This window comes from Falco peregrinus, chromosome 1 (genome assembly GCF_023634155.1).
Source record: "Falco peregrinus isolate bFalPer1 chromosome 1, bFalPer1.pri, whole genome shotgun sequence".
Classification (NCBI taxonomy): Eukaryota; Metazoa; Chordata; class Aves; order Falconiformes; family Falconidae; genus Falco; species Falco peregrinus.
The window spans coordinates 737,713-765,513 of NC_073721.1; the positions used below are offsets into that span (position 1 = coordinate 737,713).

A 27,801-nucleotide genomic window follows, 5' to 3' on the forward strand; every position below is an offset into this window, starting at 1 on the left:
AGTGGAGAATGAGAGAACAATGACAACTGAATGGCAGACAGACTGAAGCCATTTAATGGCATCTTTCATGCTTTTCTTGCAGAATGTAAAGGCGAGTGAAAGCTGTTAGCTCAGAGATTTGCAGTGTATTTAAAAACAAACTATCCCTTAAACAAAGCAAAAATTACTTTCTGATATAAAAGTGCTTTATCCTATTATTTGAGAGCGATCCTTTCTGATTTCTCAAAGAAATATTCTTTAAGAGCTTTTCTTCGCCTTTGGAAAACTCTTCTTAAAATGCAACCTCAAATTGTAATCCTTTTACAACTTTCAGGCTTTTTTAAATAATGACTAACTCCTGTAATTTTCTGTAAAGAGTACAATAACTAACATACCCATTTCAAAACATGCTATGAAAGAAAACAGCATAAATCTTAAATTGAAACTTAGGAAGTGGCATCTCAGAAATTATGAAAGTACTTAGTGATAGTGGAACAGAGACAATAGAATGGCTAAAGAGCCATCACTCACCTTAATGGTTCTGATGTGGTCTGCTAACATTAGTTATTTCTGGGAAGTGCATTTAATTAGACATTCCATGAGACATTTCATTTCAAAAAGCTGTAAAGCATGGCATCATGAGCATGTTACAGCATTCTGCAGAGTCTGTAGTGACTTGGGATGAATTCTTTTACTAAGGAGCTCTGTGGCGATCCTGCATTTTATCACCAACAAAAGTGCAGGAACTCTCTAGAGCTAGTGCGATACAAACATGGACCATTTCGGCAGTGCGGCTCTTCCATTAGGTAGTACTGCACTGAACAAAAACGCAGCACGAGGCTCCCCACCAGAGCTGGCCCTCCATGCGTGCCAGCAGTTGGTGCAGCAGAACAGAACTGTTGCAAACTTGGCTATTCATGGGCTGGCACACTGCGACTGCGGCTGCAGGGCACGCTTTTCTCCTCACTACTTGAAAGGAAGGTTGCAGGCCCAGTAGTTAGTTTATGGAGGAAACAAGAGATACTCTGGGAAAACAAGGCATGTGAGTTACTGTCTCTTGGAGAGCTCCTGGAAGTGTCACCCAGCCAAGCGAGGGGCTGGTGGCATGGCAGGGAGGGTGGCAGGGAGCTGCCGTTCCTGGGAGGCAGTGGAGCATCTCGTTTGGGGCCTTCCCTCCTCCTCGCGGTGCCTCTGTGTGAGGCCGCCAGCGCGGCCATTGCTCAGGCCCAACCACCAGCCTGACGCTTGGCTGTCTTCTCTGCCTCGGAACATCCCATGTAACATCCCCTGACACGGTGAATAAGGCTCTCCATGGTGGGGCCGGTTCTGAAACGCTGCGCAATCTCTGTGCAGGAAAAACATTGCCTGCCCAAGCTACCCACCAACTGAAATCAAGTCCTTACTTTGTTACAATAGTTGAATAAAAACCAATGTGGCTGCCTTCACGTTAGCGAGGTTAAGACGCGGCGGCGAGTCCTACTGACTCACACAAGACGAACGATCTGTGCTTTCCCAGTGCCGGTCAGGGCTCGGCCGTAACAGCACCTGAGCGCCTGCCACATCGGCCGCGGCGTTCATTACCAGTTCACTACCAGTTCATGACCAGTTTAAAATCACCGGCGCGTGCGAGATGGCTGCGGCAGCGGGGATGCCCCGGGCGAGCCGGGGCGGCGGGGCGGAGCGGAGCGTCCCCGGGCCGGGCCGGCGGCAGGGACGCGGGCAGCGCGGGCAGCTCGGGCTCGGGGCGGGGCGGGCCGGGGCGGCGCGGCGCGGCGCGGCGCGGCACGGCACGGCACGGCACCGCACGGCGGGGAGCCCCGCGGCGCGGCCCCGCACAGCCCTGTGCACCGGCGGCGGGACAACTCCGTGACCCGCCGGCCAGGCGCCAGGGCGGGCGGGGCCGCGGCGGGAGGGGGCGGGGGTCCCGCGCCCCGGCCCCTCCGCACCTGCGGGCGCCGCTGCCGCCCTCCCGCTGCCACCGGGGGCGCTGCGCTGGGGGCGGCCCGGCCCGCCCCGCCGCCGCTCCCGCTCCCGCCTCCCGGCGCTGCGGCCGCCCGGCTCCCGCTGCTCCGCTCCGCCCGGCCCGGCTCGGCTCGGCCCGGCCCGGCCCGGCCCGGCTCGGCCCCGCCGCGCCGCGCTGTGGCAGCCGCCGCGGGCAGGCGGACGGCAGACGGCGGCGCCGGGCTCTGCCATGCGGGCGGTCGGCGGCGGGGCGCGGGGCGGGTGAGGGCGGCGGCGGCGGCGGCGGCGGCTGGTCCCGCCCGGGGGAGCCGCCGGAGCGGCGGGGAGCGGCGCGCAGGGCATGCCATCCGCCTCGCCCCGATGTTTCACTGGGGCAAGTGGAAGAAGAGGATGGGAGCGAGCGCCTCCTCCTCCAAGAGACCCGTCTTCGACGAGCGGGAGGACGGTGAGTGCGGGCCGGGATACCCTGCCCCGGGGGTGCCCAACCCTGCCCCGGGTGGGCTAGCCCCGGGGGTGCCCAACCCTGCCCCGGGTGGCCCAGCCACGGGGTGCCCATCCTCACATCTGTAGAGCCCCGCTCTGCTCGGTGCAGCGCGTCCCGTGCCGGGGCTGCGCGGTGCGGGCCCGGAGGGTGGGGGGGTGTCGGCCCCCCGCCCCGGGGGCGCGTGTGCCGGTCCGGTGTGGCCTCCCTGCGGGGCGCAGGGTCAGCCCACAGAAACGGGGCGGTGGTTGGTATGGTAACAGATAATTGAGAAGCGGGCAGTGAGGCGCCAGTGTAGCAGTGAAGTTTCAATCTGCAGGGTAATCTCTGGCTTTAACAAACCAAGATCAAGTGCAGCCGTCCATCAAACTTAGCGACTTGTCATTGCGGAAAGGCTGCTTTGGGGTTTGTTTCCCAAAACACAAGTTTGTTGTATAAATGCACCATACATGCATACCACAGATGCATTAGACATCTCGGATGCAGGGCGAAATTTCAGAGGACCAAAGGAAGGAAACTTTGACTGATGGTGGGGGACAACTCTGGAGAGGCGTCAGGCCGGCAGACAGGGTGCTGGGTGGCTGGGAGCAATCCTGACATACAAAACACTGCATTGGCTCTAGGACACCAACCAAGCGCTGGCAAAATTCCCCAGGTGCTTGGGGTGCTGGAATTTTGCACTCGATAAACTTGGAGTTAGATATGTATGTTAATTCGAGTCTTCAGGTTTACGTGCGTGCTGGGTCTGCTGGCATCCCCTCGGTGAGGGTGGTCAGACCCGAGACTGTGCCGCTTCTGACAGCGAAAGGCGTGTTACATCACGTAAACTTTTACAGGAGAAGTAGCTAGTTGATATCACCAAGTGTTATTAGCAATTTGGAGTATAACATTAAATTGTTAACTCTTGCATCTCTTATTACGGAACTGTAGAGAAAACATCTGTTTGAATGCCAGCTCGCTGCCCGAGGCGTGTGCTGTGGTGTGACTGAAATGCACATTGACATTGCTGTTGGAAGGAACTGCAAAACCCATCCAACCCCCGCCCCGGCCCTCCATGCTGACAGTGTGTGTGAGCTGGGGTCGATGTGCCTGCCGGGTGTGTGCAGCTCTGGTGGGATTTACCAGAATTTTGTGCTCAGAGTGGAAAACTCATTTCCTCTTGGATATGTTGGGTCAGCAGGAACAGCTTTGCTACATAATTCAGAAAGCATTTCATTCTGACCTGAGCCTGTATACAGCCAATATAGGGAAACTGAGCTTTGCAGGTGAATGATCATTGCCAAAACCCTGATAACATCTCATATGGTATTTTCAAGCAGCACTTTTGCAATAGTGGAGACTTATTAGGACATTACTTTCTTAATATTGCCTACTTTTTCATCATGGCTTATTAGTGTGTGCTCAGAGCAATTACAATGTTGTTCTGGTGAACTCATATTTACTGGCACGGCATGGTTGCTATGGCGATCTCTTTAAGACATTCCAATAACTTTCTTACATAAAGAAGCCAGTTAATACTTTGGTTTTGTGTGTGACAATGTGGAAGACTTACTAGTGATGACAATTTAAAGTGAAATAAATTTAAAAAGAAAAAAAAAGTGAAAAGATGGGTTAGTATATGAAATTTTAGCCATAGGTCGTTCCCTGTGATGGATATACAAGAATGAGCCTGACTGTCTAAATCCAATGGTTAATCCCTTTTAATTATGACTGAGTGTATGTAAATAGAAGGTTACCATTTATCCTAGTGAGTAGTAACACAAGGCTCAGTATTTACCCTGAGATAAATCAAATTCCAAATGTGTAAATGATTTTTGAGTCAAGAAAACCCTTACAGTCCTCTTGCCAGACTTCATTGGCGCTGGTTTCAAGACTTTACTGAATCACTGCCTCAGGTCAAAGTGGCATGGCAAAGCCAGAGCATGGTGGGTTTCCTAGGGGTGGGCAGTAAATGTCCTTGCTCTTGGTGTAAAACACCCTGCCCTGGAGGATTATCTGCAGTTAACCTCACAGTTAGAAATCGTCTTTTTTCTCCAGTCTGCGTTTGTTGAACCCCAGCATCCTGCTGCTGGATCTCACCTCGATTAACCGGAGGAGTTTCTGTTGCCACACCCCTCTCTCGGCACAGCAGCAGGCTGGGACCACGGCCACCCAGCATCTGTGTCGGTGTGATGTGTGGATTGAGCTCTCTGAGTCCATGACTCTGAGGGTAAACTTCATATTCCTGAGTCTGTCCTGTGGATCTTCTCTCAACCCTCTCTTTCTTTCAGCATCTTTTTTTTGTTAATGCTGGGACTGAACTCATTGCTTCGGCAGGGATGGAGCCCGGAGCGGGTCAGTACTGGTGCAGCCTGTGCGCAGCACTGGCTTGCTGTCCATCCAGGGGCAGGCGGCGTGGAGCTGTGCTTTGGAGAGTCGTGCCTGAGGAACACCTATCCTGCGCCCTCCTTGCTTCCCTTCATGGGGCCTCCATTTTCCCCCTGGTTCAGGTACCTTCTCGAGTGTGAAGCCGGGTGCAGGCCAGTTGTCACTGGTCCTTTGTGTCTGAGCTGCAGTGGGGGGACCTGCCTTCCTCTGACACCCTTTTGGTGCTGTGCTTGGCTGCAGTGTGTGCACCGAGCTGTTTCGTGTTTCCTCATACAACCTTTGAAATATTTCTGATCATTTTGGAGCTGGGATTCAACTAATAGGAAAAGCTGACTCTGAAAGGATAGGGTCTGCGTGTTTTGTGTGTGCTTCCAGACAGCCCTGGTACGTGAGAGAGTGGTTCCCCTTGGCTTGTGAGCATTGGCTCCAGCTGGTTCCGTTTACACAGAAACCTTGGCGTGTTCAGCAGCTGCTGCATAGGCATTGGCTGGGTGTGAACTCGAGGTGATGCCTTTTGGTGAGGTACTTTGTACCCTGTTTCTGAACAGAGAAGGTTAATGAATGGGCGGGAAAGAAAAAAAAAAAAGTAAGGGAAGAAAGATGTAAAAAGGATGGGAAGAAGAAGATAAAGTAATAGAGTAGAAGGGCTTGCAAGGTTGAGCGCTCAGAGTTACAGTGTGCTGGAGTAAGGTGGCCTCAGTAAGCCAAGGTGAATTGTAGTGGTCTTGTAGGTTTAGCATTATCACAGCATGCTGTCTTCCATCAGGAAAAACAGGCCTTTGTCTGTAGGGGCCTTTTAGGGTTTCTTATTTATACCTGTAAGCACCTTTTAAAAGCTTCTTACTTGGTCAGTGAATTTGCCAGCACAGACGAAAGCCCTGTCCGGGTGCCGGCTGCCTGGCTGCCGGTTGTGGACTATCGGCTCTCCGCAGCAGGGCACACAGTGCTGGAAGGTCTCAGCATGGCAGTTGCAGGGTTTGTTTTTCATGTGGGCAGAAAGGTTTTTGTGTTGTTTTTCTAGGAAATGGCCAAACAAGTTTTATTGACACCCCAATCCTTTTTTCTTTTTTGAAATTGATTTTATACTTTTTTTTTAATATACTTTAGTTTTTATACTAAGTGGTGAAAACCTGTCATTATGAAGCCAACAGGAATGTTTCAACCCAAATATTTTAAAAAAACCTTTTAGCAGCATTGCTGGCACTTGGGAAACAAGGCTGAGTAATAGGAAATACAAGGCACGCTTACACTTGGTGCTATTAGTGGTGCCCACAGTTGTGTTATGTGAGAGAGGGGGGAAAACACAGCATGATGCATCTGTATGTGCAGTTATATCTACAGAGGAATTTCAAGAGTGCGTTTTGGTTGTGGCTTCTCCTGAATCGGAGTGGCTTACTAAAAAAGTGTATGTAAATATACATGAGAATATGTAAAGCCATCTGCTGCTTTCTGCTGAGCTGTTCCTTCCTTCGCTTACACCGAGGTGAGTGGTCTGAGGGCTTTCTGCCTGTTTCCTGGCACTGAATTGGATTTCCAGCTGATTTACAAGGTTCTAATGCTGCAGCCCAGTTACTTTCACCGTGATTAGTATTGTCTCTCGATCACTTCTTTACCAGTCCCTTATTTGACTCTCTGCCAGTGTGCAGATGGCTTTTTCTAAGGGGGTCAAGTGCAGGCTGCTGGGTTTATCCTACTTGCATCAAAATCAACTTTTTAAACCAGGTTCCCGGTTTCGCAGCCCAGGGTTTGGCCAGCGAGGCAGCCTGGTGCAGAGGTGTGTGGGGTTGGGGCAGGGGCAGTGCCATGGCTGGGTTGGTTTCCCCTCTCAGGGAATGGTCTCTGAAGTGCTGTGGCGCGGCTGGTGCTGGGAGGAGGCTGGAGTTTGGGAGCAAACGGACCCAGCGGTGAGGGCGGCCGGCCGCGGCCTGGCAGGGTGAGGGGTGCCGGGGAGGAGGGAAGCCCCTCTGGGGGGCTGCGGGGGGGTGCATGCCCCCTCCTCACTGGGGCCAGGCTGCTGCTCCAGGCTGGCCCTGTGACTGTGGGCACCACCCCGTGTGCGGCCCTGCCTGTGGTGGTCGATCTCCCTGTGTTGGCAGATGTGGGTCTAAAACTTAAAAAAGAGCTGCTCTGCAAATGCCCGCTGCAAGTTTCCAGGCTGAGAAATGCTGTTCTGTAAAAATGTGTGTCTGTGGTGAAACAGGAAAACTGTTACACGTCTCGATGCTGCTTTCCTAGCTGTGCAGTTTGCTGAAGAGCTCCAGCTGTAGGGATGTGCTGGGCCCTGGGGGCTCCTGAAGCCCGAATAGCACTGGAGGGACGGTCCCACTCTGCCTCCCCACCAGCCTCATCCTCGCGGGACCACGGGAGGCTGGCGGCCTCGGCAGCTGCGCGGCACAGCGCCCGTCCCCATGGAAACGGGCAAGAAGCTGCAGAACCTGGGGGATCGTGCTTAAAATAACCCCCATTTTAATTTCAAACCATGTGTTGGCAGGCTGTAGGGTTACACACACCAGAGTGTGCATCCCTCCTGCCTCACCCTGCTGATCTGGTGAGCGAAAACTGGAGCACTTCGTCTGCGGAGCTGTTTGATGTACAGAGAATGAGCCCTGTGTGTTGGTGCCAAACCTGCCTCTTGCTCTGACCCATCACCCTGCAGCCACCTCCTGCTGCGCCTGCGCTGGTTGGGTGCTCTGGGTGCTGGGTGCCACCAGCTGCGGCTTCGGGAAGGATGCTCAGACCCATGTGCCATCGTCAGCTTGCATCCCTTTGAAGTCAAGAGTTCAGTTGTCGCAGATTGGCAAGCTGTTTACATTCCTCCTTTTACTTCCTATTTTCCCATCCAATGGGAGTGAGATGTCCAGCATTCCCCACAGTGCCAAGCTTTAATTTTTCCTATCAGGATTCTTCCCTGTAATTGTTTGTTCCAGGGGTCGGGACCTTTGGGGAAACAAGGGCATGCTGCCAGGCTGTTGGAGGTGTTGGAGTGACAGAGATGTGGAGAGGATGGGGAGCAAAGCCTGACCCCATCACGTGTCTCTTATCTCTGCGGCAGCCCAAACGCCTCCTGCCAGGTCTGCCCCAGGTCTGGGGGCATCCCACTGCGCTGCCAGGAAATGGGCCCTGGGAGACAGGACAGTCCCAGCCAGGGACCAGGAAAAGTTTTTCTCCCTCTCCGAAGGTGATGTGTCATAAACCAGGTGCTGCTCTTCTGCGGGGTGGCCAGCGTGGCCCGACTGGGTCCCCTGGTCCCTTGGGGCTGGGGCTGCCCTGCCCAGTAAGCCAGTTACAGGATCCCAAATACTGTTTATTTAGGATCAGATACAGATGTTTTAACCTTCTGTGCTGTGCAAATTACTTTCTGAAGTAATCACTGATCAGATTGCAAGGCAAACTTTTTTCATAGCCTGACTCTTGGGTGGCTGTGGGTTGAGAGCACAGATGCCTTTCCCTGTTATTTAAAAACAAGAGAAAAAAGCCTTTATGTATTATCGAAGTGGTAGCTTAATAAGTTAACGGGGGGAGGAGGGAGTGGGAATTACAAGGAGGTGTCAGAAAAGCTGTGTTTAGTATTGTCAGCGGTGCTTTGTTTTTGCTTTAATTCTTGCTTCCCCCGGATCCGTGGCTTTTTGTGTGCTTTGCCCAGAGACAAGCGCTTGGCACACGCTCGCTGCCCCCCGCCTCCCCAGCACAGCCGATGCTCCTTCTTCAGTCTCAGGATTGAAAACTTCTCCGCACGTGAAGCTTTTCAATGTGGCATGTAATGCAGAAGTAAGGTAAATCCAGAGAACTCAGCAACTGCAAGTCATGAAAGCATATGGTGATATGTGCAACGTTTGGGTTACTGGCTTGCTTTCTCCTTCAGAAATAATTAATAACGTTGCTGTCACTCTCTACACTGAAGGCCGTGGTCTGTTCTCAGTAGCGCTGAAAGAAATCTGAAGAAAAACCGTTCTGGATTCCACTGATGACAAGGGAAAAAATGTCTCCCTTTGAACAGTGAAAGCTGCAGTTATGGAGAACCATTGCTGTTGCTCACCTAAGACCGTGCTTTATCTTTCACTCGCACTGGCTTAAGAACAGGTATTTAAATCTTCTGATTTACAGCTATTTACAAAACTGATCTGCATTTTGTAGAGAGGATGGAGTATGCATGACCACTGGACATTTCATATTCCCAGCATTTTGTTATCTATCTTGTTTTTTCAAATCCTTGCAGTGTTTTCACGTTTCCTTTGCTGTTTCCTATGTTACAGGTTCACGGTTAGCAGGGGTGCAGATGGGGTCCGCGCTGTGCGGGGCTGGGTATGCTCATGCTGCTCTGCCCTCTCCTTGCTTGGCCCCTTCCCACTCATCATCTGTCCTGTAGGTAATGCCCGGCATGCGTGTGGAGGCGATGCCTGCTGCCAGCCCAGCAATAGGGTCTGCGTGGTGCAAGTTTTCCTGCTTTTGCATTTTGTGGAGGTCCAGCACACATAGTAGACCTGGCCAAGTGTCCTGGTTAGACCACGACACTGACAAATGTTGTTTCTCCGAATCTGAGTCCAGCATCCAGGTGGCCATTCCGCTTTGGGGAGTGGGGCTGCAGGGTCCTCTGCAGGGACAGGCTGCGCAGGCACTGGTGATGCCCTCAGGTGGGGGGGTCCCAAGGGGTGGGCGTTTGAGCACCGCTGGGGTCACTGCACCCTTCAGGAGGTCCCTGTGAGGGACTGATCCGTGCTGAGCCTGCCAGGTTTCTGCCAGGTCTCTGCCTGCAGAGGCACCAGCTCCCAGCCGACCCTCCCAGGTCCGGCAGCGTGGGACGGTGCTGCCGTGAGGCAGGAGGGAGGTGAGGGCTGCAGCAGCTCTGCACAGAGCCGGCTCCCTCTGAGCGCTCGTTTGCTCTGGGGAGATGTGGGCTCTCGATGCCAGGTTGGTCAAACCCTCCTCCTCCTCCCCGCTGCTCCCCAGCCCCCGTGCATTTGAGTCTGGCTCATCGGGCACGTAGCCAGAGGGGGATGCTCTGTCCCACAGGACCCACACGCAATGGCCTGCCCCTTGGTGCCGAGCAGCGCTGGATGGGGATTTCACATCCACCCTTCTGTAGGAATAGCCCAAACACCTTCTGGAGGTGAGGGAGGAAAGGTCCTGCAAGGCCTTGGGGACTCATGTGTCTATGGGAGGTTTAAAGAGAGGAGATGGGGGTGAAACAAACCCTGAGGGTAGCTGAGGCTGTTTGCATGAAGCCAAAGTAAGAAAATATTAAGAAACCCCACAGCAATTCATGGGATGCTTGAGCGATAGGGAGGGAAAAGGGCAATCAAGAACAAAGTTACTGGAAGTACAGTTCAAGTAAAATGTTTGACCAAATTAATACTTGGTCTGTTCTGTAAAGGCTACAGTCTTCACAATCGACTTGAAATGGGCTTTCTGTGAATTCAGAAAAGCACGCAGGAGCACGCTGCTAGGGGTCTAAACACCTCACTGACCACGTTCCTGGTGCTGGCGTGGTGACCTTCCCAGCTCTGCTGGCATTCCCAGTGATGCCTGCAGCTGTGCTTTCCAAGGGTACAGGTCCAAGGAAATGGAGCTGATGGTGCCAGCTCGCTTGTAGACGCCAGCGCCAGCAGCTGCCGGCCAGGAGAGCTTGCACCGTCAGTGCCTGGCTGTGAAGGCACTCACAAGGCCATCTCGTGCTGTGGCTGGCAACATGTCAGCGTGTGTCACTTGACAAGTTAAACCTCCCCAGAAATGAAAACAGTTTATCTTTTTGCAGTTTGGTACTTCTATTATGTGGAACTTGGGTTCTGAAGTGGTAAGCTGGTTGAAGTGCCGACAGCTGGTTGGGCTGGGGGGGTCACCGTGCAGCGCATCGGCCAGAGGAGGCATGTGTGGTGTGGTGTGTGCTCACCAGTTCACACAGCTTGGGCGATAACGTGGGTTTCCTTTTAAATATCAGTTTATTTTGTGTGGGAATGCCTGAAATTGAGTGATGCTCGCTTTCTCCCCAGTCAGGACGGGCTTTCTGCTCACTGTGGCCACGACCAAGTCCCCGTGAGTGTGGCCCATCTGGGCGTGCTCTGGCAGGGGACATCACTGAGCCTCTTGTTCGCAGTCAGCCTGAGAAATGCAGAAGCAGGTATGACTTTTCCTGTTCTTTTCCATGGACCTGCTCTCCAGCCACAGCTTCAAACACGGTGTCATTCAATGGTCTGTGAAGTGTTTCACAGCTGTGGGTTTTGTTAATGTGTGGTTTCTACCACCTTGTCCTCAGATCCCGTAATGAGGCACCTACATCAGTCATGGATAATAACTTCCTGTTGTGTGACGTTGCAGAGAAGTAACGTGGAGTGTGGTGGCAGTGACAGAGGGATGCCGGAGGGTGTGTAAATCCAAGATGCTGAGTGTGCTCGTGTGTAGATAGGTGTGCACTGGGGAGAGCGACCATGGCTGGTTTGGCATTTCTTCCCTGAAGTAAAGAGAGCTGCGATAGCTCATGAGTGGCTTAGCTTCTCCTAACAGTAAAAGATAAATGTCGGTGTCCTCTTTCCCTCTCTTGCTTTTCTTTAGGAATTAAATTACTTCAGGTGACAGTTATGGAACATTAAAAGCATTTAGGTGTGTGTGAACAGACGGCTCTGAATACTGCTAAGCAATGACGACAGTGTGTGAATGTTGATGTGCTAATTTACATCTAGTCTGTTGTTCAGGGTCTTTTCCAGTGCTGGGACTAGCAAAGGAGTGCAGGTGCTGAATGGTGTTCTGAATTTGGCGGCTTGGTGGTTTGACTGCGCACCAAACCCCAATGGTGGTTAGCCGTGCTGTGTAATTAAATTACACAGCAATGTAATGTATTTACAGCTCAGCTGACTGTTCTGAAAGCTGATAATTTTCATTTATTATTCCAAAAAATACACTTACTTGGTTCAGTGGCACCAGCAGAGAGCTGGTGGGCTTCTGTGGTGGATGGTGCTCAGAGCAGCTTTTGGGTTAACCTGCAAAAGGCTTTTCCAACACAGAAAGTCACCTTATTGTCCAAGGCTTTTGTATTACAGCCTAACTGTCTAAAGGTATAAGTGATCTTTTATATTTATATGGGTAATATGCTGGTTGCAGCAGGTTGGAGCACTGGAGAAAGTGGATGGAGTAGCTCTGAAGCAGAGTGGTGTGGGTGAGAGCGCAACTGTGACAGCGTGGCACTGTAGGTACAGGTGCATTGCTCTGGGACTCCCATCTCTGTGCCGTCTGTACCAGGGAAAACACAGCTGCCTTTGCTCAGAAAAAAATATTTCCTTCTTTCTTTATTCCTTTCAGGTTAACTCCCCGACCAAAAAAATGCTCCCCACCCTCCAACAACCAACCAAAGAAAGAACCCAAACAAAAAGTTGACATCACTGCTTAAAACACTGGTGTATGATTTACATCCTGTGCGTTTAGAGGGGTTATACCTGGTGGGAACAAAAGGCCATCATATATATAATTTCTGATACTGGTGGAGGGAAAAAGGAAGAGAACAGGGAAACTCAGTGGTAACTGGGAAGAAACTTACATTGGAAAGGAACTATTGCAGTATTTAGGAACTTAGCAGCCAAGACTTGCTGCTTTATTATTAAATGCCTAGCATTGGCATTTAATGTTATTGGTGTATAGGCAGGATATTCAGTATAAGGGCATGTGGATAAGTACTTACTTATGCCCCCTTTTATGGTCACTTGAAGAATTTCTGTGTGTGTTTTTAATTCTAGTGCCTGAGTATACTGACAAAGGTCAGAAAGAAGGGGCTTGGAAGGGCTGGGGCTGAAGCTCAGGTTCCTCCTCTGAGCAAGCAGTTCTCCGCGAGGATTAGGTGAAACACATGTGGAGGTGCGGGCTGCAATGAATGCTAATTACAATTATTAAAAAAATGGAATCAATTATACAGTTGGAAAGTCCCCTGCATTAAGTGTCAGTTAATCATGCAAGACCATCAGGGGCAGTCAAAATCCTTCCAAATCTGTTTTCCACGGACCGCATGAGTAGCAGCACAGTACGTGTACACAGCTCAGGAGTTGTGATGTTGTGTGAAACACGTTTTCTTTATCTCACAAATAGCTTTTTATTGCTACTACTATTTCTGTGCTATTTCAGATCTAGAAAAAACACTTCTAAAGCACTGGATGGCAAGTGTGCTGCCAAGGTGTGACGTTCCCTATCAGTGCACGCTGCAGACACCCACAGGCCACTGCTGTGAGAAACAAAACCTGCCTGAGCGCACTCAGGTCTGTGTGTCCTGTGGTGCGGCTGTGCGTCCATGGTGGTGCGGCTGGGCTGTGCCGGCTGTGGTACGGCTGTGCGTCTACAGTGGTATGGCTGGGCTGTGCCAGCTGTGGTGCAGCTGTGCATCCATGGTGGTACGGCTGGGCTGTGCCAACTGCGTCTTTGCTGTCAGAAGGATATTACATCTCTTGCAAATTTTAAACTGTGGTATGTAGCATGCTAAACTACCTTGTAAAACAAATGTCATATAATCCACTGGAAAGCCATACACTGCACATTCACTTGATATTTTACTGGTTCCCCAGTCTTAATGGAAACGGGCAGGCAAGACCAGAAAGTAGGAAACACAGGAAACGGTAGACATTAGATGGGTTGTTTGCACTGTTGGAAAATGTGCTTTATGCTTCACAGAAAATAAGGCTAAAGCTTGGTCGCAAATGATTTGCACTTTAAAGGCTCCGTGCCACATGTGGTAATCAGATGAATAATTCATACACATTCAAGTAGTCCCAATAATTTCATATTCAAGCCTGATTCTAGATTTGCTCAAAACTGAACTGCCATCGATTCCTCCAGCACAGAAAGCAGCTTGGCAGGACCTTCAGGGATGAGATGGTAACCTCACCAGCTAGTGCTGGTCCTGTGCCTCCATAAGGGCTGGAGCTTCGCCATCATCCCTGTGTGGGCAGACTGGCCAGTCATTCTGATGGTGTCCAGAGCTCAGTGACTCTAGCACCTCCTGGGTCTGACCTTGACATGTTTTCATTTACTTTCATACATCGTTGCACCTTTAACCAGTAATAAACACTACCAGGAAAGTCAGCGTGGGTTTGAGCTGTTGCTATGAGCTCAGCACAATGCTTTGAGTTCCCCAAATGGCAAATGATGCCTGTTCAAGAAATGAACCCATGTTGTGGGAAGAGATGCAGATAAAGCAGCATGTGGTGGGAACAACAGGGAGCTGGTGAGCAGGCAGCAACTTGGGCTTTCTCTCCCCGGTATGTGAGTTGCTTGGCTTACCCCTCCCAACACAGGTGCTGCCTGTCAGCTTCGTACTGGGATTTTTGGAGTAGCTCAGGAGTCCCCGAGGTTTAGGCTTAGCTGCACAGAAGATACAGGCAGGTGTCTGGGCAGAGCTGATGGGCAAAGAGATGCTCATGTTGGGGTGCTGATGGTGGTACCATGCTGCTTTGCTCAGACATCCCAGCTGGCCACAGCTCTCCATCTTCCAGCTGCAGCTAACACAGGAGTTAGACCCACTGGCAATCTGGAAGCTGCCTTACGTTGTCAGCTACTGCTAGGACACCAACATGTGGACCTGTTGGAGCGAGCCCAGAGGAGGCCACGAAGATGGTCAGGGGGCTGGAGCCCCTCTGCTATGGCGCTGGGCTGGGAGAGCTGGGGCTGCTCAGCCTGGGGAGGAGAAGGCTCCGGGGAGACCTTAGAGCAGCTCCCAGCACCTACAGGGGCCGGCAAGAAGCTGGAGAGGGGCTTTGTACGTGGGCACGTGGTGACAGGCCAAGGGGGAATGGCCTTAAGCTGGGAGAGGGGAGATGCAGATGAGCTGTGAGGCAGAAATTGTTCCCCGTGAGGGCGGCGAGGCGCTGGCCCAGGCTGCCCAGAGCAGCTGTGGGTGCCCCATCCCTGGCAGTGCTCAAGGCCAGGCTGGATGGGGCTGGGAGCAGCCTGGGCTGGGGGGAGGGGGCCCTGCCCGGGGCACGGGGTGGGACTGGGTGGGCTTCAAGGTCCCTTCCAGTCCATGATTCTGTGTCAGGGTTTTGTGATAGTCCCTTGATAACACCTTAAAACCCAGTGACAGCATAAAAGCTGTGTGGTACAGCACGTGCGGAACAGGGTGCTGGGGGCACTTACAGTCGCTGCTGGTTTTGTTCAGTTGGTTTTTATTGCATGTTAAATGCCACAGCAGGGAAATGGCAAGCAGGCGTCAAAACAAGCACAGCTGCAACGAGGTGAACTTAGGGACTGATTAATGAATATTTTCAGCATGTTGTATATTTTTCTACATGGCTTTCTGATATAAAGATCTATGTATGAAATTATTTAAAAAATAACAGTTTTTTTTAAAACCAGAACAAATGGCTTCAGTTTATCAAAATGTTGAGTAACTTCAATAAACAATTCGCTTGCTGATTGCCCATCAGTACTACTTTGGAAATAATTTTAGGCAGTGTTTCCTCTGGCCTTGGTTTGCATTGTTCCGTGCACTGAGCTTGGCACCTCCGAAGGCACCCCCGCCTCCCCCCCTCTGGGAGGCCTCTGCCCTCCTCCTCCCACCTGCAGCGAATCCGGAATTTTCCATCGCTGGCTCCGCTCTGACTCTCACTGAGGCTGCACGGGGATTTATTCCCGGGGGGGAGCCAGGCAGATGGCAGCCTGGTGCCCGTGGGGGTGGGCGGTGGTGGTGGCGACGCTGTGTGAATGCGGTGCCCTGGGGGTGTGATCGTGCCCCGCGAGCCATCCGTGCTGGGGTGCCAGCGCCTCGAGGTGCCGTGCCTTGCTGTGGCATGCAGGGAGGGGGGCTCTCCCGAGGGTCACCTCTGCTCCCCATGCGTGCACCGGTACTGCAGTTTGTACCGGGGCGAGGGCTGCACCTGCAGTGGTGCCTGTGGCAGCTGGAGGGGAGGGTGATGCCCTTGCTGCGTGCTGCTGCGAGAGGCAAGGCTTCCCTCTTTCTTGTGTTCAAAGTCTTTTAGCAGATTTTTTTTTCCAGAGTGAGTTGGTACATATCCGTGTTCCAGATTTCTTATCACTGACATAGGGTGTCTGCTTTCCTCAGAGAAGTTAAACTTGGAGAATAATTCTGTTTGACATCCCCACGGTGAATTTGGGCCCCCTCTCTTGTTGCGGAGTTGAAATGGATCCTGCGCTGTTATGGTCATCCCGCCTGTCCTCCTGCAGGCACCGGGTGGGCAGGCTCAGTCCCCACAGTGTTCGGCACACTCGGATGCATCAGTGTGGCTCGTCCACTGAGTAAATCTGTTCTGACACCTCCAACATAAAGAACAGATTTGTTGTTGACTTCAGGGAGCACCAAAGGGGATAACTGCTCCTGCTTGGGGTCAAGCCTACCCCAGCAGAAGTATCTTCAAGTATTCATGAATCTCTTGTGGCTCTTCTTTCCCTTTCCAGATTTCTCTACATCACAAGCATGTCTGACTAACAGACGCTCATTTATGTTGTCTTGGTCCTAATTTTTCCTTATTTGCAAAATAGAGCCCCTTCTATCACCAGAGCAGTGTGAAACGCCTTGCCCAGCTGGATGGGTGGCAGAACACAGAACCGCACGTGGGGATGCCGGCAGCTGCAGGGAGGCTGAACCTCCCAGCCTCAGCAGTGCGCTTTGCCCTGCCTCGGTGTTGGGGCTCTCCAGCCTCGGAGCCGATGGCTCCCGGTGCCGCGCGCTGCTGCCCGGTGCGTTGCAGCACTGGTGCGGTAGCTTGCTTGGGGTGGTTTGCTCTCCTTCCAAACCTTGGTGAGCCACTGGTGCTGCTGGCCCTCGGTGCGTATTCCCTCTTCAGCTGTATGTGTCGAGGAAGTGCAGGTCAGTTGAGTTGAGAAGCAGCGTTTCCACAGGCATTAAAACGCTGCAGCAGCTTTTGACGAGCGGCACATCCATTGATCCCAGCGGAAGGTATTTTGGGAGCGTGTTTGCTGCTTACGAGTCTCTGGGACAAAGATAGGACCGTGCGCCTAAAATAGTGCCCTGGAGCCACGCACACGGTGCAAACCCCACCGGTGGCTGCTCTTGGGAAGAAAATCCAGAGTTTGTTTTCAAGTCATCATCACTGTGTTGACAGGGCTGTCGTGGGGAAAGCTATCTCAACTGGGAATGTATAAATTAGCTCCAAGTACGATGTACACACATGCAGATAGCACACACTGCTCACATCGCAATGTAAGTAAATAAAGGACTTGTTAGCTTTTTAAATAGATATATAATTGCCTGCCTGTCGGAGAAGAAAAGGCTTTCTGTTCTTGTAGTTCAGTGCATACTCTCTTTCAAAGCTGCCTGTTGAGGGAGCTCCTTTGGACCCCTGTGCTGTGAGGGCATCGTAGCTGTGTGTGCTCCGAACAGGGCAGACACGCGGGGTGCTGTGCCGAGCTGACCCGTCCTGCGAAGCAGAGCACTGCTGGTCTGCTCCCGAGCCATGGGGGAATTCATGGTTGATGCCAGTGCATTCATTGATATGTGTAAGTTTAAAAAAAAAAAAGCCAACCCCAAACCAGACATCAACTGTATTTCCATGGTGCTAATCTATCCAGCTGGCAAGAGGTGAATGTAGCTGACAACTGCAGCTCTTTTTCATGATTTTTCTCTTTCTTTGCCATTTGGTTTATGGTGCTCAAGTGGAATGAAATGCTGTAGCAGAGACCACCCTTAAATGTTGTAATTGTGATATCTGCAGCGGTACTAGAGTTACAGTATATATGTGTTAAAAAGCAAGAAGCCTCATTTTTAAGTGTATCCCCCATTGCAGCTCTTGCAGTTGAAATGCTTCTTAGGCACCCACAGATGATAAGCAATGATGGAAGTATCTGTTAACTGAGCTGCTGCTGAGGTAGCGTCTGGTTACCTTCATGTAAAAGCCACGTGGTTTGTGCTCTTAACCCTATAGATTCACTACCGTGATAGAAAAGTCGACAGACTGATCTGGCCGGTGCATGAACCAGTTTGTTTGGTTTATTTTCCCAGTGTTCTGATAGTCATTACCAGCCTCGATGAAACAGTAGGGGGAACAAGACTGTCTTTCACGTCCCACAGTGAATTTGCTGGTGTGGCAAGTAGTAAAACCTGTTTTGATTAAAAGCCAGAGGCAGCTGATTGTAGAAAATATTCTTGGAGGCTCATTGTTAGAAAGAGTTCTTGTCTCAGGGCTGTTACACACTGAGTTCACAGGAAACTAACGTTTCTGGATTTATTTGCATAAAAGCAATGATAATCAGGAAAAATAAAATAAATGATAGAATGTATGATATTAAATAAAATAATGAAGGTTGTTCCCAGAAACCCCCTATTTTTTTCAGTGTCACACCTCTTAAAGGCTCTCTTGTAATTTAAAGTAAATGTTAATACTGAATTCTGTCTTGTTCTCAGCTGTTTTTAAGTTCCCACTTGCAACCCGAATGCTCCATGCCCTCATCAGGAGTGTAATAAAGAGTGGGAAAATGGGGGAGTGTTGGACAAAAGACCTGAAGGGTGACTGGAGAGCCACCAATACAGCTTCACCGGTGCAGCTGTGTTATGGTAATGCCATGGAAGGCTACAATGAAATTGGAGAGCATTCACAGAATCACAGAATGGTTTGGGTTGGAGGGGACCTTAGAGACCACCCAGTCCCACGCCCTGCCGTGTGCAGGGCCCCCTCCCCCCAGCCCAGGCTGCTCCCAGCCCCATCCAGCCTGGCCTTGAGCACTGCCAGGGATGGGGCACCCACAGCTGCTCTGGGCAGCCTGGGCCAGCGCCTCGCCGCCCTCACGGGGAACAATTTCTGCCTCACAGCTCATCTTGTGCAAAGACAGAGAGTTCCTGTAGGGAAGTAGTTATGGTTAAATAGATGTGAGGAAGTAGAAGTCGTAGATGCTGTTTTGGTGAAATTGGTGGAAAGCAAGCATATCAACAAAGGAGTGGAGAGAGCACCCTTGGGCTCGTGGGCTGCAGTCCTCCGGGGGAGGCTCTGCAGGCACCAGCTGGCAGTGCGGGTGGGCGAGAGAGCAGAGACCTGCCCCTGGCTGGTGGCTGGGGAGCGGGGGAGCAGGGGGTGCTCCACATGGAGCAGGATGCTCGCCTGCCTCCAAGAGCTGTGCTCCAGCTGTGAGGCTGGGGTGCAGACCCATGTGCCCGCGCACGGGGCTGGGGGCTCTGCCAGTGCTGAGTGGGAGTGGGATGCCCTGGAATGCTCTGCGGGGAGCCAGGGATTTTTTTGCTCTTTGCCTGCTCTTGTGTGCACATAGCTCAGGACTTCCAGGGACAGTTCAACTGCCACCATACAAAGGGCTGTAGGGGCTGTTTACCCTAAAATACGGGTGAGTTTTCCTGCCTGCATGTGATCAATCACATACTACTTGCTGCTGTGAACCTAATAATTTTTTCACAATACCTCAGTGTGTGTTTCTGCATAAAACATGAAGTTAAACAAGAAGCAGGTAGCTCCTTTTCTTTTCTGCTTTGAGCAGCTTTTTTTGCTTTCTTTAGGTACACTGGAAAAACATGCCAAGTCTGAGGACTTCAGTTACCTGCTGTTTACTGGATTTAATGTGGCTCACTCTTTCTTGGAAAAGCATTGTTAATTATTAATATTGCTAATTTTCCTATTAATTAATGTTTAAAATCTTCTAAATACAGTGTCAGGGCCTTTCAAAGTGATATGGTACTAAGATTAGTGATGGTCTGTCTAATTTGAGTATTCTTGTAAGCCATTTCCCCGATCTTTTCGTACAAAGCATCGGGGGTTTTTTCCTTCTCCAAAATGGCTCTGTCTCTAAGATGCATTTGTGTGATTGCACGTCGGGAGTTGGGATATTGTTACAGCATGATAAAGTGCATTGGATGTTGCGTTAGCAACTGGTGCATCTCTACGATTACTCTTGCTGCTCATTATTATCTGTATTTCCATAGCAACTGGAAGGTCTGGTCATGGACCCACCGCGGCAGTGCCTGGTGCTGGGGAAGTGCCGGGCTTGAAGGCAGCACCCCCTGTGCCATCTCTGCCCATGCTCCTCGCTGCTCGGCTACTGGTGCCGCTCAGCACTGTTAGCGGGGCTTTGTCTCTCCATTTAGCAGAGCTCCATCAGAACTCGTCTCGTAAAAAGCTACTGAAACGTTTTTTTCTCATTTTTCTTAACCAGATAGCATCACTTCTTAACTTTTTGTATGGTGCCTGCTTGGAATTAGACATCCGAACCATCCAAACACCCCGTCTCCGTATGTGGTCGTACTGGCAGCTATCGAGGGGAGCCAGGCAGCTGGGTGCAGCCGGGCAGGAGTATCTCCTGCCCTTCAGTGTATGTCTTGACAAAGAAGTGTGAGCGTCCCTATTGCTCTCTTAGCTTGTCAGCCTGTTCGTGGTAATACGACCTGACAACCCTTAAAAAAAAAAAGACTGGAGAATCTGTTCTGCAGTCTCAGGGCACTGCTTTCCACAGGTTGACTGTTGCTATATAAAGAAATAGTCTGTTGTTTCTAAATTTACTCTGTTAATGTCACAGAGCATAAAGAAAAATAGCAAGAATAAATTGACATTTGCAGCAGGGAGTGATGCAGTGAGCGGGCTACTTGTGGCCGTACCCGTCTGGCTGGGTGCTCCTTGAATGTTTGCTTCTCCTTCTGTTTAATTACTCAAGCCTGAAAAGTCATCTGCGTACATGGCTCTTTCCACTGCAGACATTACTCCTCGGCGTGCTGTGCAATTAACTCTTGATTTTAAGTGACATCCAGACATTGTCAATTTTTTTTAAAGAAACCAAAAGGGGAATGAAGGGGCACACGGAGTCTGCAGCTGGTTGGTGGGGCTGTTGCCTTTCCACAGCAGAAGGCAGTGATGCCCTGCACCCACGTGCTGAGGGGAGGGTGCACCGGGAGTGGGAGCAGGGTGGGAGCTGAAAGCATCTTCTAGGCTTTGGGGAGCCACTCTGGGGGTTTCAGTAGCGTCCGGGCCATTGTCGATCTCATGTAAGCGATTTGCAAGCACTGGCAAAATGTGGATACAGGCATTGTACTGCCCAGAGTCATGACCAGCACTGTCAGAGTGATCTTGCCTCTTTTCAGCCGCCAGCAAAAACCTCACTGGACAGGGAAAAGGTCAGATATGTAACTGCAGTCAAAAATAATCATTAAATGTAAGAAATTACTTAATGTTGCCATAAATGTTGGCACATTAGTAAAAAAAAGTAATTCTCACTAGGCTATGGGTGTATCCTATCTGGACAACATCTCCTGTGGCCCTCAGATGTCCCTTGACTTGTCTTACTTTGGTGTTCCTCATACGGACCTCCTGTCAGGACTGCAACTGGGGCTCTTCTGATAGATCCAAGTTCAGATTTCCCTTGTCTGACAAAAGTGGCAGCTGCATTCCCCAAGTTTATTTTTTAAGCCTTTTTGGGAAGTGCTCGCCAGTTCGTTGTGTGCTAACATGTTGCAAATTTTGCATAAGTTTTACTGCAAAAGTAGGTCTTGATACAGCAGCGTTCGGTAGGCTTTGAGCTCAAGTACAGCCTTTACACTATTGGCAAATACGTCCCACATACGTACATTCTGTCCTGCAGGTGCTTCAGAGCATGATGTTTGATACATCAGGATATGGGGACACACCTACCTGCTAGATGAGCTCTTAATTACTGTGTTGGCTCTGACCGCACAGAAATGTTTGCCTGGGTGGTACCAGCTCTGTCCTGAGGCGATGCTCTGCAGGAGGAGCCCCTTGTGTAGGCTGTGTCGGTTTGTCCTTGGTCGCAGGTGCCGCTTTGGGTCACAAAGTTTCCCTCCCTGTAGGTGTGCGACTGCCTGGCTGTTGCAGATGACCAGTTTGACTGATGAGCTGGGGTCCAGGAAGAAGTGACCCATTAGACTGCACAGAAGGCACCTGCTGAATTGGGCTCGGACCTCCCAGGCTGGGCTTTGCCCCTGTGTAAGACATGTGCTCCCCGTACTCGGCACTGGGAGCATGAAGGGGCACTGTCATGGGCATACAGACAGTGTACTGGGAAATAAACGGGGGGAAGAAGTAGATGGAGTGGGAAAAAAGGTACCTAGTTCTTCTGCTATCTGGAGCTTCTGTTTCTTTTAGACTTATCACTTAATGTTTTTTAAACTCATCGCTCTCTGTTAGTCCCTCTGACACCGAGGCTCTTTCCCCAGTGCAGTGTGGCGGCTGTCCACCAGACATAGACTCATAGAATCATTGATGTTGGAAAAGACCTTTGAGATCATCAGGTCCAACCATTAACCCAGGACAGCCAAGTCCACCACTAACCCATGTCCCTAAGCGCCACATTAAATACCCCCAGGGATGATTTCACCGCTTCCCAGGGCAGCCTGTTCCAATGCCTGACCACCCTGTCAGTGAAGACATTTTTCCTCATATCCAACCTGTTTGTGTCCAGCCTTTGTGGCTCGCCTTGCGTTAGGTGGTGTTACGGGGAGCAGGGTGCCCTGAGCAGGGTGACATGCACAAACACTCCTTTTCCTTTGTGGTGCGTGCAGTGGCTGCAGGGATGCAAAGGACGCGGTGTCTTGCTGTGGAGGTGGCCCTGTTCCCTGGGATGCACAGACCTGCTGGCTTGGCCAGGATCAGCCTGTAATTAAAACACCCTGCATTTGGAGGGCAGCGAGAAACCATTAAGAGGCACTCTGCTGAGGCTGCTTGGGTGAGGCTCATTACTGGCAGTTAATTAAAAAGCAAGTAAGAGGAAAGCTCTTTCAGGGACTCGAGCGAGGGTGTGGGGTGGCGTGCTCTGTTGTTCTCCCCACATTTTCTGGTTTTAACCACGTGCAGCTCCATGCTGGGGCTCTTCCACCTCAGATGTAACTTGTGCCTTGCACGAGCTGCAGTGGCAGCCAGTTCCCCTGCCCCTGCTGCCACCCTGTGTCCTGGCGTCAGGCCGCTGCTCATCGCCCAGCCTCGCTGCCCTCCGCTGCCATTCGTCCATCCACCACCCAGCACATTCAGTTTTGTGTTTCCACTGTGAATCTATATCAGCAAATGAGCAAAATAAATGTGGCTTGTTTGTTTTGACAATTACAGTACATATTTAATTATGATCCTTCTTCCTTGTATACTGCTGAATGTTATGTGGTATGTTTGGCATAAACAAAGATGTTCTGCTAATGTGAGATATGGTTATTAAAGCTACACTGTCATGCTGAAGCCTAGTCACTGAAACCGAAGTCGGCTGGAGCTGAACTTCCAGTGTGTGTATTTTCCTGTTCATTTTTTGCAGCCTGCGTGCAGGGAAGAAGCAGATGCTGTGCAGAGACGTCACTGAGAGTGACTGGGTGAACCTTTGGGAAGTGAGCTAAGGAAACTGAAAAATAAGAAAGAGAGAAAATCACTTCTGTCTTTTCATTTATTTTGAGTTAGCAGCTTCAGATATTATAACAGGAATACAATATTTAAGTCTCGGAGTGAGTTCCCTGTTCAAAACAGTGGGTATCTTCAATTGTCACTTCCCATGAAAAGGATCTGATTTTCCTGCTAATCACTTATTGCCTTTGAAGGATCTGTTTTAAAGTCTGAGCCTATTGTGTCAATGTGAAAGCAGCTGTAACATTGTCTTGCGATGGTAAATTGGCAATGACTTTGCATTTCATAATTAGTTAACAAGGAATCGCTTATAATGTGCACGTCTTTCAAAGTATCATTGAGATGTGCAGCACACGTTTAACACAGTGTTCATTAAGAACAGGATTTTCAAAGCTCTCGGGCAACACTTTTCCTTTCCTCTCACTCGGTCGGGCTGTGGACAGAGATGAGGATTAATTAAGCCAAGGTAAATTTCCTTCTGAAAAACACTTTGGGACTCCGAGGTGATTAAGAAGGGCTTAATAGCCCACTGACCACATTTCAAATACCCCCGGGGGCAGCGAGGTGAGCAGCCCTTGTCCCCTGGGGCTCTTGGCCAGGGCGCTCTGGACTCCCGCGCTCCTGGGGAAGGTCGCCTCAATTACAGCTTCTCAGAAAATCTCTCACAGAGGTGGTTCAAGGGAGAAATTCTTTCTAGAGATTCTTGTCAAATTAGAGAGAGCCTTAAATTGAATGAGTGTCCATTACTTAATGGCAATTATGGAGAGAAAATCCGTATTTCTGAAAGAGGCAAATCTCCAGTTTCCTAACAAAAATTTTCCTTTTGAAATAGTAAGATAAAAATAGCTTATTCTGCTCCAGAACTGAAGCCTAAAAGAAATTAATGTCTATCCTTGGAGGGATTTAACTTGGAAAGTGAAAAGCATTGGTGTTAGCTTTCTGCACGCGTTTGCTTTGGCAGAAGTCTGAGCGGCAGAGCAAGCTGCCGTGGCTTCTCCCCCGCCTGGTACGAAGCTGATGAATCAGCCGGTGCTTTCGGGGGGCCCGGTGCAGCGGAGCTTTTGGTGGGTTCACTGTTCTTCCCCTACCACGCAGAAAATTGCCCGACATTTTCCAGCCAGCCTTGAAAAAAGCTGCGTCACTGGAGGGGTGAGGTGAGGGCAATGTGGGGGATGCAGAACCGAGGGAGGGGGCACAGCCATGGTGCTGGCTCTGCCCCTCAGCGGTGGGGGGCTGGCATGAAGAGCCCCCCGAGCGGGTTCGAGTCCCTGCCAGCTGCTGCATGGCTCGTCCCTGTCTGTCTCACATGGCCCTGCGCAGTCTGGGTAGGCAACAAGTGAGAAGGAACGGCCCAGCCTCGCTGGTTTAGAACCAAAAGAGTGTTTTTAGGATTTGCCTTACGTCTTTTGGGTATTTTTATAGTCTGCCTCATTCTAACGGTCTCGTCTGAGTCATCTCATCCCTCGTTTAGATTTATACTCCTTTCTACGCCTACTCCCAACAGGACCTGAATCCACCAAGTACAGCCTGCTGCTGGCCTCGCTGAAGTCATGCAAGCTTGTTATTATTAAATTACGTGGGCATTGGATCGGGGAGTGATGAATATTGATATATTTTATTTAGCAGCCATCTGAATTTAATGAGTGTCCATAATACAGTAATTCATAATTTATCATACATAAAGGCAACAGATTAGGTTGCAATTTAATTATTGCTTATTTTTGTAGCTGTTGTGGGGTTTGCGTAGCAAAATGCATACAGGAAGAGCAGCCTTCCCGACCTTGCGGCTCTTTCTTTGAGCAGTGGCTTAGGTGAGCAGTCGTACTCCTTCCAGTGGCACTGCTCACAGGAGAAGATGCCTTTGCTCCAGGAGGGCTTGCAGGACCACGTTTTGATTTCCGTGAGCATGACTGGTGTGGGGCCCTTGCAGAGCTGTTACCAGAGTCACCCCACGGCTGTTGAAGGTGCTGTCATCTGCTGCTTTTCCACAGCCACTTACTTTCTGCTTACTGAATGAGCAACCCCCCGCTTCGAGTGGGGACAACGGGCAGCCACACTGCTCGTGTTATTCCAAATGGTGATGGAGAGATCCAGACGTGGCCCATCTGTTATGTGTTATTAAGCTGTTCACTTCACAGAGGAGAGAATGTTTCCGTGTCTCTCCTGTGATGTTCACATGAAGAGCTGAGTTTTTTAAAGCTGTTCAATGTTTTCCTTTACGGAGTGGACGCTAACAATTGAGAAATCCCACGAAGTCATGCACTTTGTGTTCCCAAAACAGCGGGGCTGCCAGCGTGTGTCGGTGTGATGAGGGCTGGCCTGGGCTCACGTGTAGCTGCACGTGCCGCCCGCTCCGCATGCCGTCGTGGCTCATGGTGGCCCTGCCACCTGCTTGCACATCAGCCCTGCTCCGGTGAGGCACCACCCCAGCACCTCCCTCCTCCCCGTACCTGCGGTGCATCGAATGGGGCAGAACGGGGCAGGATGGGTAGAGCCACCCTGCTGTCAGTGTGGCTGGGCTGCGGGCGGGCAGGCTTGTGTGTGCGGCTCTGCTCGCCTGGGAAGGCGATGGCTGATCCCAGCGGGGGTCGGGCTCGTTCCCCACGGTGTCCCCTCAGCTGACCGTGCCTCACGTTGAACCACCTTGCAGCGGCAGTCAGCTGGGCTGAGGTTCGGGTGCTGAACAGGGGTCTCTGCCTCATGGCGTGGTTAGAGATGGGTGGTACAGAAAGTTTTGAGAAGCGAAGGAGGAGTTTGTAGCCAGAGGACTTTAATTTTGCATTGAGTATAAGGAGAGCACAATCAGATGTAATCAAGAGAGGGCTAGAAGTTGTTTGGAGATAACGTCCCGTCTTTCCCTCTGGAAGTATTAAGAGTTTTATGATTGATTTCAGGGGAAGCAGCACTGGAGGCTAAAATGAAAGTAAGTTGTGGAAGATGCAGTAGGTCAAAGATGAGATGATTTAAAGGATCAGTGAACGGAGAGTTGCTAAGAATAGAGCATGCCAGAGATGGAGTGAAGTGTCAGGTAGTCTGATGGGATGCTCATGCAGATGCCGTGTCTCCGTTGATGACAGCAGTGGCAGGGTGATGAGTGATTTGGCAGAAACTGGTTGGAGAGCAGCTCTGCAGGAAAAGAACTTGTGCCTGGAACTGGTGGAGGCTTGAGTGACAGTGAAGCCTTGACACTGCGGCTGCTTGGGGAGCGGCTGGAGGCACACCATGCCAGTCTGGGTGAGGGTCTTAGCCTTGGTGTGGGGCAGGAGGACGTTGCCAGAGGGAGGAAGGGGATGCCTTTTTCTCCATCTCCATTGGGAGCAGAATGAGCAATAGCTGATTTAATAAACAGAAGGGAAATAGTGGTTGAACGTTGTAGGAGACTTCCCAGTGGCATGGACAGCTGGCTCCATGGGACAAGCTTCCCAGGATGCTGTGCAGGGAGCAGTGCTGCTGAGGGTGCTTTGTCCACAGCCGGCACAGTCGCTGGCTTCTGGACGATGTTCTGTTGTCCTGGGAAATCACCTCTGTGGAAGACTCATCTGTCGAGCTGGAAGCCTGCTTAAAGCCTGGCTTCTCCTTCTGTAGAGCTTGCCAGGATCACCAGCTGAGAAAGTGCATTTCTTGGTAACATTAATTAATTTCACAGCATGCCAATAAAGTTTCATTTTTTATCTGGGGGACTAGAGCGATCTCTCCAGGAGTGCCGTGCCGGCGTGGCGCTGTGCCAGGCCTGTCAGCCGAGGAAGACGCGGCGTAACAGCCGCTCCCGCGTTGGGTCTGGGCTGGCTCATAGCCTTGGCCCCTTTCCTCTTATTTTGCTTCATCTTGACTTGGGAGGGTTTTCTACCCTGCTTAACCAGAAACCCAGCTGTTTCGGTGCAAAACTAAATCCCTTACTGTGTTTGCAGAACTCTTAGCTTAGTAGAAACCTTGCCTGGTTTTGAAACCCCAATAATCATATTCCGATAGCCCAGTAGTAGAGAGCGTAATTCACTGACGCAGATTTATGGCATTTTTTTGTGCTTGCATTGACTGGTAATCTGTTAAATTTTTTTTCAGTTATTTAGTATTTATTACATACCACATTCTTTCTATACAACCTTTTTTTTACTGTTTTTGAGGGGATGCTGACAAAGCTGTTGGATTAAGTTGATTATGAGATGTATGTTGCTTCACCTCTTCAAGTCTTCTGTAGTGTTGGGTCAGTCTCACCATGTCAGCATGTTTCCCTTCAGAGTTGGGAGGCCACGTAACCAGCAGTCCCTAATGACTCCTGATTTGCAATTAATAGTGTTGCTGGACATGGTCACCCCACCTAGAAAGACAAACCACTCTAGAAGTATATCTACCACCTTAATGCTTTTCCCTAAAATGATTATTATTGCGTTCATAGAAACTGATTTGCACTGAAAATTGTTTCTTAAGAATTCTCGATCACCTCAGTTAAAAAAAAGAGGAGTAATTTCCGCACCCTTCAGAAATGCATTGGCACAAATATCAGTGTAGCAAAGCCTTTGGTTTCCTCCACGCGTGATGCAGGCTGCCTGGCAGTCAGGCTGTTCTGTGAACAAATTCTGCAATTTCCCCTTTCACAACACACACATTACGTTAAATTTTGATTCACATCTCTGACATCTAGAAAATTGCCCCTTAACAAAAGGAGCGTAATAGTCGTGCTATGAAATACAGGCATGGTCTGGCCACATTTTGGATAACTCTACCCTATTCTTTAGAAAATTG

General features: G+C 50.5%; 1 protein-coding gene across 1 annotated transcript in view; it reads left to right on the forward strand.

The window, feature by feature from the left end:
• Positions 1-2,013: 2,013 nt before the first annotated feature.
• The window catches only part of STK32C (serine/threonine kinase 32C), a 99,899-nt gene continuing 74,111 nt past the window's right edge, over positions 2,014-27,801 (forward strand). The window contains exon 1 of the mRNA XM_055790472.1: positions 2,014-2,386. Coding sequence (XP_055646447.1) covers positions 2,302-2,386 — 85 coding nt within the window. The 5' untranslated portion in view covers positions 2,014-2,301. The remainder of the gene's footprint in view (positions 2,387-27,801) is intronic.